The 12,694-nt window shown below is 46.3% G+C and overlaps 1 protein-coding gene across 2 annotated transcripts in view; it reads right to left on the bottom strand.

The window, feature by feature from the left end:
* RFT1 (RFT1 glycolipid translocator homolog) overlaps positions 1 to 10,866 on the bottom strand; it is a 46,814-nt gene extending 35,948 nt beyond the window's left edge. For both annotated transcript variants that reach the window (XM_028844236.2, XM_001083942.4), the window contains exons 1-5: positions 10,742 to 10,866; positions 5,638 to 5,723; positions 2,918 to 3,034; positions 1,253 to 1,442; positions 465 to 566 (exon numbers count right to left, since the gene is read on the bottom strand). In XM_028844236.2, the coding sequence (XP_028700069.1) occupies positions 465 to 566; positions 1,253 to 1,442; positions 2,918 to 3,034; positions 5,638 to 5,723; positions 10,742 to 10,804 (558 nt within the window). In that variant the 5' untranslated portion in view covers positions 10,805 to 10,866. The remainder of the gene's footprint in view (positions 1 to 464; positions 567 to 1,252; positions 1,443 to 2,917; positions 3,035 to 5,637; positions 5,724 to 10,741) is intronic.
* Positions 10,867 to 12,694: the final 1,828 nt, after the last annotated feature.

The following is a 12,694-nucleotide window of genomic DNA, read 5'->3' on the forward strand; positions in this document are numbered from 1 at the left end:
TCTCTGAATTATGTGAGATTTCAATATAAGTTTAAAACAGGCTTGGCAGAGTTTCCACCTATTCTGCAAAAACCTGATGGAAATCCAGGGAAAATAATACACATGCAATTTGATTCCCACCCCACCCCCCACTGCTTTTTTTCTCCTTTACAAAACTACCAGACAACCAAAGATCAGTTTGAAACAGGCTTGCCCACTGAATGTCTAAAAACGGTTTTTGATGTTTGACAATGAAGTCCAGTGTGTGGCCCTCACCAGGTCCCTAGAAACAGCTACGGTCTCAGTGTATGGAACACAATGGACCTGGCAGCCAGAGTAGCAGTGCCAAGGCCACCCTTCTGGTGCTTCCACCTCCTGCACAGGCATGGGTACTGCAAATGCAAACCCCACAGCGGTGGGAACAAGAAGAAAAACCAGTTGGAGAAACAAAGATCATATAAAAAGTTAAAAGCCATGATTCTTACCTGGGCCAAAGAGAAAATGTACAATCCCCAGTGAGGCAACCACAGCACGAGAAAAGCTGTCAGAATGCTCTTAAGAATTACCGACAGGCTCTCAGCAATCACCTGCAAACATGTGGTTAAGGTGCAGTTTACAAACATTATCAAAAAGTCAAGACATAACGGAATGATAGACAGAAAATCTCAGGCAGTGGCTACTCTGGCTATGGGGACAGGGCACACAGCTGGACATAAGTCTCAGTAACGTTTTACTTCTTGGGTAGGGTGGTGGGTTCATGGATCTTCCAGTATATTACACCTTAAGATTTACATTATATATATATTCTTTTGTAATCTATTATAAAAGATGAAGAGAGAAAAGTTAATATTAATATACAACTAAATACAGTCACTAGAAAAACCTGAAAAACCTTTACGGTTCTTCTACATTCTGACTTGAACTAATAAATTATTAGCAAACCTATTTTTTATTTATGGTCAAACAGAGGTGAACTTTAGCCTAGCCTATCTGACAAATTTCAAGTGGAAGAACTTAACTGACCATGTTAACTTAACTGACCATGTTAACCTTTTTCTAAATACATTTTTAGGTGCAAGTCTGGAAAAATCATTCTCTCCTATAAAAGCATTTTTTTTTTTTTTTTTTTTTTTTGAGACGGAGTCTCGCTCTGCCGCCCAGGCTGGAGTGCAGTGGCCGGATCTCAGCTCACTGCAAGCTCCGACTCCCGGGTTCACGCCATTCTCCTGCCTCAGCCTCCTGAGTAGCCATTCACAGCAGAAGGCGCACTCACCTTGAGCTTCACAAACATATGTGCTTGTGCCAAGACCCAAAAGGGCTCTCCTAGAAGCTCCACCACTGCCGAGAGACCAAACAGCACCACTCCAGTTGCATAGTGAGGGACAACATGAGGATCAGGCACTTCAAGCAGCTGCAACCAGACCCAGCCCAGGAATAAGGACCAAAACACACCCAGGGGGACTCTGGAAGAGGAGAAAAAAATAATTCACTAAATTTTAAAATAAATAGAAATATCTATTAAAATAGTAACACTGAACAGAAAAAAAAAAGTTATAATACAAATCGCTCCCATTTATTTATTAAGATACTAACTACATGCCAGGCACTATGATTAACGCCCCTTATCTCACTGACACCTCACAATGATCCTCTGTCAGTATCTCCATTAAAAAAAAATGAGGCCGGGCGCGGTGGCCCAAGCCTGTAATCCCAGCACTTTGGGAGGCCAAGACGGGCGGATCACGAGGTCAGGAGATCGAGACCATCCTGGCTAACACGGTGAAACCCCGTCTCTACTAAAAAATACAAAAAACTAGCCGGGCGAGGTGGCGGGCGCCTGTAGTCCCAGCTACTCGGGAGGCTGAGGCAGGAGAATGGCGTAAACCCGGGAGGCGGAGCTTGCAGTGAGCCGAGATCGCGCCACTGCACTCCAGCCTGGGTGACAGAGCCAGACTCCGTCTCAAAAAAAAAAAAAAAAAAAAAAAAAAAAAGAGGAAACTGAGGCTGATAGGCACGGCAATTTGGCCAAGGTCATGAACAGCATCAAGAGCAGAAGCAAGACTCAATCCTGCTATAACTCCAAAGCCTACTCTTCTATCCACTGGGTTACACATACTGACCCATAAGCAAAATTCCCAGAAAGAAAATGCCTGTTGTTGAGAATGACTGACAGACTGTATACAGCTGTTCCTTGCATCCCAAATAACAAACAGAGCAGTGCTCAGTATCCTTTCATATGTTTCACATGTGTGCCACGGGGCATTTAAATATGCCTGGGTGGTTAACAGTTGTTCCTCTAATAAAATGAACACCTACCAGCCCTCACGACAGTCATTTCTGTGAGGCAAAAAGGAGTTATGCAAGGGCAGCATTGGGAAACAACCTCAACCCCCAGCCCTCCCTGCAGGGACATAGCTGGAGAAAAGCCATTGCAATTTCAAGCTAATGTACTTGATCTTCAAGAATATCCTAAAAGACTCAGAACTGAAGTCATATAACAAAATTGAAGAAAAATGTAATGAACCCATAAGAGGCTTTCAAGAAATACTAAATCTAAGTGGCTGTTAAAAGCTCAAAAGATATTATAGAGCAAAAAGATTAGGAATAAAAAAGATGGCACAGGCCAAGTGGAGCCCACAGTGGTGATCAGAAACAGCAAGAAACCACCTCCAAAGAGGATAAAACCAGGGCTAGAAACCTGGCCCAGAAACCCCAACCTAGAACCTCTTCCTGGCTCCTGGACATCCAGAGAGAAAATGAGCCAAGAAGTTCCTTTGACACAAACACTCTCCCCTTCTTGTCGTATGCCTGCTCCCAGAAACCCATGGCGAAGCTGAATCTGGAGGCAATTCAGCTTTAGGCACGTGTTACTGTTTCACTTCCAATGCTCACTACACCTGCCTTCCTGAAATGTGTCTCCTGCCAAAGCACAACTCACGTTAGCCACAGCAGGTTGAGGGTCTGGCTCCAATCTCGCTGGGTGACCCCACTGAGACATGCTCTGCGGAAGGCCTCTCTGGCCAGGAAGAGGGTGGTTGAGTAAAGCAGCGTTAGTCTGTAAATGAAAGGCAGAAATCAATAAGGTCTCGAGTTTTTTCACAGAGAGAACTTCTGGGATATTTCCAGCAACAGGGAGGAGATAAAGTCTTGGTCATAAACCACTGATGGTGACATGGAGGGCAGTGGGCTCTTACAGGACCCCCTACTGGTCTGATCCATGAGAACTACTGAGTTAGGAACCAAACGAAAGATACCTGAGAGTGTGTGCCTACAGTTACATGAAGGATAGAAACTGCTGCAGTGGTCTCAAAAGCCTGTAGCCTTCATAGCTACAGGAAGAGGTGTGGCCATGATCACAAGGACGAGAAGATAATAAGATTATAACCCCACCCTTCTTGGTCACGCGGACACGAGTGACCAATAGCCCCTGTGAGAAAAGCTGAGCCTCTACCGAGTGGAGGCTCTGGCCAAAAGAATCTCAAGACAGACAATAAGGCTGGCAACCATTACAGAGGCTGCTGCAACCCAGATCAGCAAGGCTTGCCTGGGCACCTCCCAGATGGGCAGCACCTAGGTGAGCCTTCCTGCACCTTAGTGAGGAGTAGCTGAGATTTTCCTCCTCAATAGGCAGCAGCCTGGGTGAAGCCAGAGTGGGGATGGCCCAGGGTGAAGGTCTCTGGGGTTGTCCAAGGATTATCCTGCTACCCAGTGCCTCTGTGGAGCATTGCAAATAAGGAGATGGAACCGAACCTTAAGCAGCGGGGCAGGGCAGGCCAGACAAGGGCTGTCAAAGTAGGGACCTGCCAATCTCAGGACGCCTGCCTCAGAAAGCCCCCTTTCTTTCTGCTTTTAAAAAAGTATTTCTTAGGGCCAAGTGCCTATATTTCTCAGGCTCATGCCTATAATCCCAGCACTTTGGGAGACTAAGATGGGAGGATTGCTTGAGCCCAGGAGTTCGAGACCAGCCTGGGCAACACAGTAAGACCTCATCTCTACAAAAAATAAAAAAAAATTTAGCCAGGTGTGGTGGTGCACACCTGTAGTCTCAGCTGCTCAGGAGGCTGACATGGGAGCATCGCTTGAGCCCAAGAGGTCAAGGCTGCAGTGAGCCATGATGGTGCCACTGCACTCCAGCCTGGGCGACAGGGCAAAAGGAAGAAGAAGAACAAGAACAAGAAGAAGACGAAGATGAAGACGAAGAAGAGGAAGAGGAAGAATAAGAGGAAGGAGAAGAAGGAGAAGGAGGAGGAGAAGGAGAAGAAGGAGAAGAGGAGGAAGAGGAGGAAGAGGAAGTGGAAGAGGAAGGAGGAAGAGGAAGGGGGAAGAGGAAGAGGAAGAAGGAAGAAGAGGAAGCAGAAGAGGAAGAAGGAAGAAGAAGCAGAAGAAGAAGGAAGAAGAGGAAGAGGAAGGAGGAAGAGGAAGCGGAAGAAGAAGATGAAGAAGAGGAAGCAGAAGAAGAAGAAGAAGAAAGAAGCAGCAGCAGCAGTGGAAGAAGCAGCAGCGGAAGAAGCAGCAGCAGAAGCAGCAGCGGAAGAAGCAGCAGCAGAAGAAGCAGCGGAAGAAGAAGAAGCAGAAGTAGCAGAAGCAGCAGCAGAAGCAGCAGCAGCAGCAGAAGAAGCAGAAGAAGAAGGAAGAAGCAGAAGCAGAAGAAGGAGAAGCAGAAGCAGAAGAAGGAGAAGCAGAAGGAGAAGGAGAAGCAGGAAGAGCAAGAGGAGGAGGAGGAGGAGGAGAAGGAAGAGAAGGAGAAGGAGAAGAAAAAAAGAAAACAGTATTTCTCAAAGAATGGTCCCTGTTTCAAAATCACCTAAGGAGCTTGTAAAAATGCAGACTCCTGGGCCCTTCTTCAGCACTACGTAGTGCAAAACTCCACAGATTATTCCTTTCCTCAAAGCTTCAGTCCTGCCACTAAGCTCTGAGACCAGAGCCAAGAGGATATGTTTGTTAAGTATTAGACATGAAATGCTGTCTGGAACATACTGCCTCATTTATCAGGACATGAAGACACACCTGAGAAGCTGAGCTATTCCGAGCACTCACATCATGTCATGTATTTTGTGTCATTTGTGAAGACAAAATATGTGTGGGTGTCCTTGAATAGAAAGGAGGTGAGTAGAAGAAACAAGCTGAGTCTAAAAGACAAAGAAGTCATCTTTCCAAGAGCCTCCAAGAAACTAATGACAAGGACTCAAGCTGTACATCCCAGTTGCTGTATCCCAATTATAAAATCACTGAGGAGGGAAGGAAGGTGGCTGCTCCAGCCCTGCAATTATGAAGTGCATCCTCACGAAGTGCACAATTTCTGCTTCCTTTGCTGTCAGCAGGACAAGAACATAGGATTATACCTGAGAGGGAGTTTTTAATGAATTACTCCCACTCTTCTCCTTCCTGACTTCCAAGAGCAGGAAAACCAGAACAGCTGGCAGAGAAATGTGCATTTGGAGGCTGCTAATGGAAAACACTCCATGAGTCCATTAAAAGCAACATTGCCTGCATGTCCCTCCACTCCTGCATGCTTCTCCTCAGCCCACTGCTAAAACACTCTGCTTCTGGTAAAGGTCCATGCTTCTAGAATCCAAGGATGACACACAGGTACAGAGTGTGAAGAAAGCCTGGCTAGGAAGGTGAACTCTGACAGTGCCAGGGTGCATCTCCTCCTACCTTACATTTACCACGCCAACAATTTCCTTTGACAGGAAGCGAAGAACAAATGCATTCAAGACAAAGGTGATCAACCGAAACAACACCTATAGAAAAAGAGGAAAAATACGTAAGAATAAATGACGTTAGGAGTGTTTACTTTGCTGAAATGAGAACAATGTGCCTGTTCTTCCCAACGTGAGGTAATGACATACACCAGCTTTGTCACGGAGACTCTGCTCTAAGACGCCCGACCTGTCTGCATTTCTCCTGAAATTTCACTCCTTGGGATCTCTCAGCACTCCTGTGCAGTGGTCAGAGAACCCTGGAAGGCACTTGGAAGGCTCCCTAATTTATTAATAACAAGAAAGAGGCCCCATTAGACTCACTGAGTTTCTACAGGTTCAAAGTCAAGCTCTTGAGGAAGCAGAAAGAGAATTCTAGTTAGTGGTTCACCTTGCTGGGCCCTAGCCACACTCCCCCACTCCAGGCTGTTTAGAAATAGCACACACTTAGCAAGTGGGAGCCTTAAGGGTATAGCAGACTCACCAGAAATCATGGGGTCTAATTTCTCTTTTCTTCTCTGCCTTATAATATCTAGGAATTTCAATAATGACATTTAATCGTTCTGAACTTCAGTTTTCTCAATTAGAACACAAAAATGTATATCTTTATTGAATACTTGTCTCTTTCCAGAGAGGAGTTGAAATACCTTTTAAATGACGCTGCAAAAATAAGACAACGTAGTGTAACATGGGGGGAAGGGAGACAGAGTCCAGTTATTGCTGCTTGAAAGGGACATATCCTGAGACTTCCCAATCTGTCAATTCAAGAAAACCACCTAAGCAAAGAACTTCTCCCATGAGACACAGAGAGGATGACTGTCATTAAACAGGGTTGCTAAATGGGGATGCTGGGAAGAGTGCAAACCTCATTCACTAAATGACTCCCTCCTGCATCCCAGCAGCAAATGAAAAAATCACTTCTGTGTTAAGCACCCTCAGAGTTATCTGTGAAGAGCTGCAATTTGGAAGATTTGATCTAAGCATATCAAAGGACTACTGTGGTCATAAAGGTATGACCAAAAAGGGAGAGCACCTAACACTGTAACTAAAGTGTCACAGAGCAACAAGGTCTCCAAAGCCAAGAAATGACCATCTCAACCTTTATGGAGTCAAAGGTGGTCTTTTGAGTCCGATGACAGCTCTGTAGCTGCTCCTTAGAAACATGCAGATATGGCCAGGCACGGTGGCTCATGCCTGTAATCCCAGCACTTTGGGAGGCCGAGGCAAGTGGATCAACTGAGGTCAGGAGTTCAAGACCAGCCTGACTAACATGGTGAAACCCTGTCTCTACTAAAAATACAATTCACCATTTAGCTCTTCTATCTGTTATCTTCTAATTGTTATAAGCCTCAATGTCCTCTGTCAAATGAGGTTACCTATCACGTAGGGTTGATTAAAAGGATCAAAAGAGATTGCAGGGCTGAGTACGGTGGCTCATGCTTGTAATCCCAACACTTGGTTGGGCGCCGTGGCTCACACCTGTAATCCCAGCACTTTGGGAGGCCGAGGCGGGTGGATCATGAGGTCAGGAGATCGAGACCATCCTGCCTAACACAGTGAAACCCTGTCTCTACTAAAAATACAAAAATTTAGCCAGGCATGGTGGTGGGCGCCTGTAGTCCCAGCTACTCGGGAGGCTGAGGCAGGAGAATGGCGTGAACCCTGGAGGTGGAGCTTGCAGTGAGCCAAGATACTACACCACTGCACTCTAGCCTGGGCGAAAGAGTGAGACGCTGTCTCAAAAAAAAAAAAAAAAAAAAAAAAAAAAAAAAATTCCCAACACTTTGGGAGGCTGAAAGGTAGGAGAACCACTTGAAGCCAGGAATTTGAGACCAGCCTGGACAACACAGTGAGACCTCATCTTTACAAGAAATATTTTTAAAAGAAATGAGACTGTAGAAGTGAAAGCATTTTTTTTTTTTTTTTTTTTTTTTTTTGAGACGGAGTCTCGCTGTGTCTCCCAGGCTGAAGTGCAGTGGCGTGATCTCGGCTCACTGCAAGCTCCGCCTCCCGGGTTCACGCCATTCTCCCGCCTCAGCCTCCCAAGTAGCTGAGACTACAGGCGCCCGCCACCACGCCCGGCTAGTTTTTTGTATTTTTAGTAGAGACGGGGTTTCACCATGTTAGCCAGGATAGAGTGAAAGCATTTTTTAAGTGCATACAAATGAAAGGCATTAATACTTTCAGCATGGGTGGCTCAGAATTAAGATAGAACAAGCTCTCAAATTCTTGTAGAATAAGATGTAACCGCAAAGCTACCTAAAGTGTCTACAGTGTAATTCGAGAAAGCATACAAGAATGAAAACACTCAAGAAACCATATAAAAATATGGTTATTAAAACAAAAAATTCTGAGCAAGACTCCATCCCAAAAACAAAAAACAAAAAAAACATGTGTACACACTTATGTTAACCTCAAAGCTATCACTGTCTAAGAAACTTAATGTTGGCCGGGCGCGGTGGCTCAAGCCTGTAATCCCAGCACTTTGGGAGGCCGAGATGGGTGGATCACGAGGTCAGGAGATCGAGACCATCCTGGCTAACACGGTGAAACCCCATCTCTACTAAAAAAATACAAAAAAACTAGCCGGGCGAGGTGGCGGGCGCCTGTAGTCCCAGCTACTCGGGAGGCTGAGGCAGGAGAATGGCGTGAACCCGGGAGGCAGAGCTTGCAGTGAGCCGAGATCCCGCCACTGCACTCCAGCCTGGGCTACACAGCAAGACTCCGTCTCAAAAAAAAAAAAAAAAAAAAAAAAAAGAAACTTAATGTTTCAGGCCATATCCGTATCTCCTCTTTTTTTTTTTTTTTTTTTTGAGATGGAGTCTCGCTCTGTCGCCCAGGCTGGAGTGCAGTGGCACAACCTCAGCTCACTGCAAGCTCTGCCTCCCAAGTTCATGCCATTCTCCTGCCTCAGCCTCCCGAGTAGCTGGGACTACAGGCGCCCGCCACCACGCCCAGCTAATTTTTTTGTATTTTTAGTAGAGACAGGGTTTCACCGGGTTAACCAGGAGGGTCTTGATCTCCTGACCTCACGATCCACCCGCCTCGGCCTCCCAAAGTGCTGGGATTACAGGCATGAGCCACCACACTTTGGGAGGCCGAGCCCATATCTCCTAATTGGTTTGAATAAAGGTTGCAGCTAATGAAGCTGAGGTTGCTTATGCCACCCAGTATTTGCCACACACTGTACCCCTTATTAGCAACACAGCCTTCATTTACTTCTGCAAAGGACTTTACAGCTTTTGTTTTAACATAAGGTCTCACTCTGTTGCCCAGGCTGGAGTGCAATGCCATAATCACAGCTCACTGCAGCCTCAACCTCCCAGGCTCGAGATCCTCCCACCTCAGCCTCCTGCGTAGCTGGGACTACAGGTGCACGCCATCACGCCCATCTAATTCTTGTATTTTTTATAAAGACAAAGTTTCACCATGTTGCCCAGGCTGGTCTTTAACTCCTGAGCTCAAGCAATCCTCCTGCCTTGGCCTCCCAAGTGCTGGGATGACAGGCATGAGCCATCACGTCCAACCAACTTTACAGTTTTAAAAAAGGCTCTCTCACATCTGTTAAATTATTTGACATTTAAAAACAACCAGGTAAATGCACAGGAAGCAAGACTGGGGGTTAAGTGATTTCCTCAATGTCACATGGCAAGCAAATGACCCAGCTTGACCTTACAGGTAAGCCACCTGACTCGTAGTCCAGTGTGTTTTCCGCTACAACTTGTTTTCGTTTTATGAAGCCTATCTGGGTACTAAGATATTATCAAAGGCTGAAAAAAAAAAATCAGTACTGTGGATAAAGCACTAAACTCAGTTATTTGTGTAGTGAAACAGGAAAAAAAAACAAACAACCCTAAGTAAACTTAGAATGGCTAACATTTACTAAGCACATATCATGTGCAAGGCACTCTTCAACATGCTTTCCATAGGTTATCTCATTTCATTCCTACATTGACTATTTTAAAAATCCTTATTACCCTAATAAAAATAGCTACATTTATTAAGTACTTGTAGTGTGCCAGGCACTTAAGAGGCATGATTTCATCTAATCTTCCTAATGACCCTGTGAGGTTGCACTATGGTTCTCATTTAAGATGAAGAAACTGATACTCACGGAAGTCACGGGATTTATCCCGAAGGAGTGCATCTAGCAAGTGACAAGGCCCAAACTCAAGCCCCATTCTGCTTGGTTCTTTCTTCTGCCCTCCATCTGCCTAAGATAAGGGGTAGGGTAGATTCAAGACTTGTGTGAAGTAGGGTTGATTGGCTCAAGAGTGAGACAGAGAGATATTGAGCCGCTTGACTTAAAAGGTTCAGCTCCTGGGGTTGAAAGAATCTTCAGATACCATTTGGACTAACTGGCATGTATCATATCTGACAGATGACAAAAATTAGGGCCAAGAGGTGAAGTGACTTGTCCAAGATCACATAAACAGAAGATGCAGCCAACATGTATTAAATGCATACTAAGAGCCGGGTACTGTGTTAAGTACGTTTATTTGAATGATCCCAATCAATTCTTGCTTATGAGCTAGGTACTACATATTATTACCCCCATTTTACTAGTGAGGAACTCAGGCTCTGCAGGTGAAGTCACTTGTCCTGGGTCACATAGCAATCCAAGCCTAACTCCAGATTCCTGTTCTTAGCTATGCCATATGGTCTCTCGGAACTCAGTGGGACTCAAAGTTTGAGGGCCGTGTTTGATGAAGGAAATGAACCCCTTGCCTGAAAAATACCAGATTCTCGAGCACGAAATACCTGTCCCTCACCCCGACCACCTGATCTAATTCACTCCTCCTGCCATATGGGAAATAGAATGCTCTGAAGGAAAGCGGCTTGTCTGCAGTCACCCGGCCTAGACTCTGAAGGCAGGCTCCCATCTCCAGGCCAGGCCCCCCCTCACCAACGCCACCGTCTCCGGTCGACCCCCACCCCCTCCATTGCGGGGTCCACCTCGGAACTGGGTCGGCCCTGGGGCAGGCTCTCAAGGGCCCGAGGGCTGCCATCCCGCAAATCTCGGCTGCAGTACAAGCTGAAACCTGACGGGCAGAGAGTACCTGCAGGATGAGACCGGAGGAGGCCAGCCGGGCCGCCTGGCCCAGCACCTCCTGGCTGCCCATAGCCTGGGCGCCAGGCTCAGACACCAGGAAATGCCGCCGCCACTCCGCTTAGTCGCGATAAGATGGCGTCACGGAGCGCCTCGCTCTCTGATTGATGGCCTTGAGACAGGGGGGCGGGGCACGAGAGGTTCTGGCCCTTTAAGTGGGCCCGGCTCGGTTGGTCTGTTATGGCGCCTGGCGCTTCCCATTGCAGTAGGTCCTGCGCTGTCTGTCGCTTGTGCGCTGTCTGCCCCTCTCTTCCCCGTATAAACGAAATAGTGTGGCGAGTACTAAGAGATACTGTTAAAGAAGTCAAAGTTCCTTCTCTGAGGCTTTCAGCCACCAACCAAGAAGCACTAACTTTCCTGGCCTCATCTGCCAAAAGGGGAACAAACTTCTCATTGGCCTGTTAAGAGGACTCTTACCATTGACCTTTGCTTACAAAATCACAGCCACAGCCCCTCTGAATTAGGCTGGACAGGAATTGTCCTCATTTAACAGAGAAAGAACTGAGGACCAGAAGTTAGATACAGCACTGTCATGAGAATGGTTTTGTGAAATCCTTCAGAAAGCTCTGAGAATTGGCCCCTGTGGTTAGAGATGAGTAAAGCCTTGGAGATGGGAAGTGACTTGTTCGAATCTACACAGCTTGTTTCCTGACTGAGTGGATGTCAGGCTCCTGATCCTAAACGTATCACTCTTACCTGTATGCTAGAAATTGTGAGGGCAGAGTGGAAGAAGGACTGGAAGTGCTTCGTAAAATGTAAAGCGCCCAACATACACAGTAAGCCATTGCTCTGTCAGTGTTCTTATTATCTACCACGCAGGCTGTAGGAAGCTCAGTCTTTCCCCAGTCTCTTTTAGGCCTCACATGATATGGCCCCAACCTATCTTCTACTACCTTTCACATGATAATTGCCCTTCCCAACACTATCTAGGCCATAGCCATTCCGAGTCCTTACCGGTCCTCAAACAGGTGGTGACTCACTGGCCTTTGCTCCTCCACCCTCTCTGTCCAAAGTGTCTTCCCTGACAGCACCCCTTGCGCTCCTAGACCACACTGTCTTGACTTTCCTGGCCAACCACACCTGGTACCTGCTGTGGACTAAATGTTTGTGTCCCCTCAGGATTCATGTGTTGAAGCCTAATCCCCCAGTGTGATAGTATTAGGAGGCAGGGCTTTTGGGAAGTAATTAAGTCATGAAAGTGGAGCCCTCATAATGGGATTCGTGTCCTTATAAAAAGAGATGTCAGAAAAATGATCTCTGTGTCTACCACTCGAGGATGCAGCAAGAAGGTAGCTGTCTGCAACCAGGAAGGTGTAAAATGTAAAGCACCCAACATACACTTAACAGGAACCAAACTGGCTAGCACCTTGATCTTGGGCTTCCAGCCTCCAGAACTGTGAGAGAGAAATTTCTGCTTTTGACTTACCCAGACTATGGTATTTTGTTACAGCAACCCAAGCAAATTAAGACAGTATTCCTAAAATACTTTGTACCCCTTTATAGTTCCTAGTGCAACCCGCATTATAGCAGAAAGACTAAAATGTGTGTCTCTATTTAATCAGCCCATGAGCTCCAAGAGGGCAGAAGTGCAGCCTTCCTGGTTTTGCCTCCTGAAGTAGTGGTACAGAGCGTTCCTAGGGTTTGCATAAATGACTCCTGACACATGATTGCTGTTACTGCTGCTGGAAGCAGACTGTGGAACTCAAAGCCTATACACTCCCATCTTGCCAGGTAAAATGACCTCTGTCTTAGTGTGGAGGCCCAGAATGTGAGGTATTTTAATTTTCTTTTCTTATCTTGTCTTTTTTTTTTTTTAAACAGGGTCTCACTCTTTCACCCAGGCTAGGGTGCAGTAGTACAGTCTTGGTTCACTGCAGCTTCCATCTCCTGGGCTCAGGTGATC

The sequence above is a fragment of the Macaca mulatta genome, chromosome 2, assembly GCF_049350105.2.
Source record: "Macaca mulatta isolate MMU2019108-1 chromosome 2, T2T-MMU8v2.0, whole genome shotgun sequence".
NCBI lineage: Eukaryota > Metazoa > Chordata > Mammalia > Primates > Cercopithecidae > Macaca > Macaca mulatta.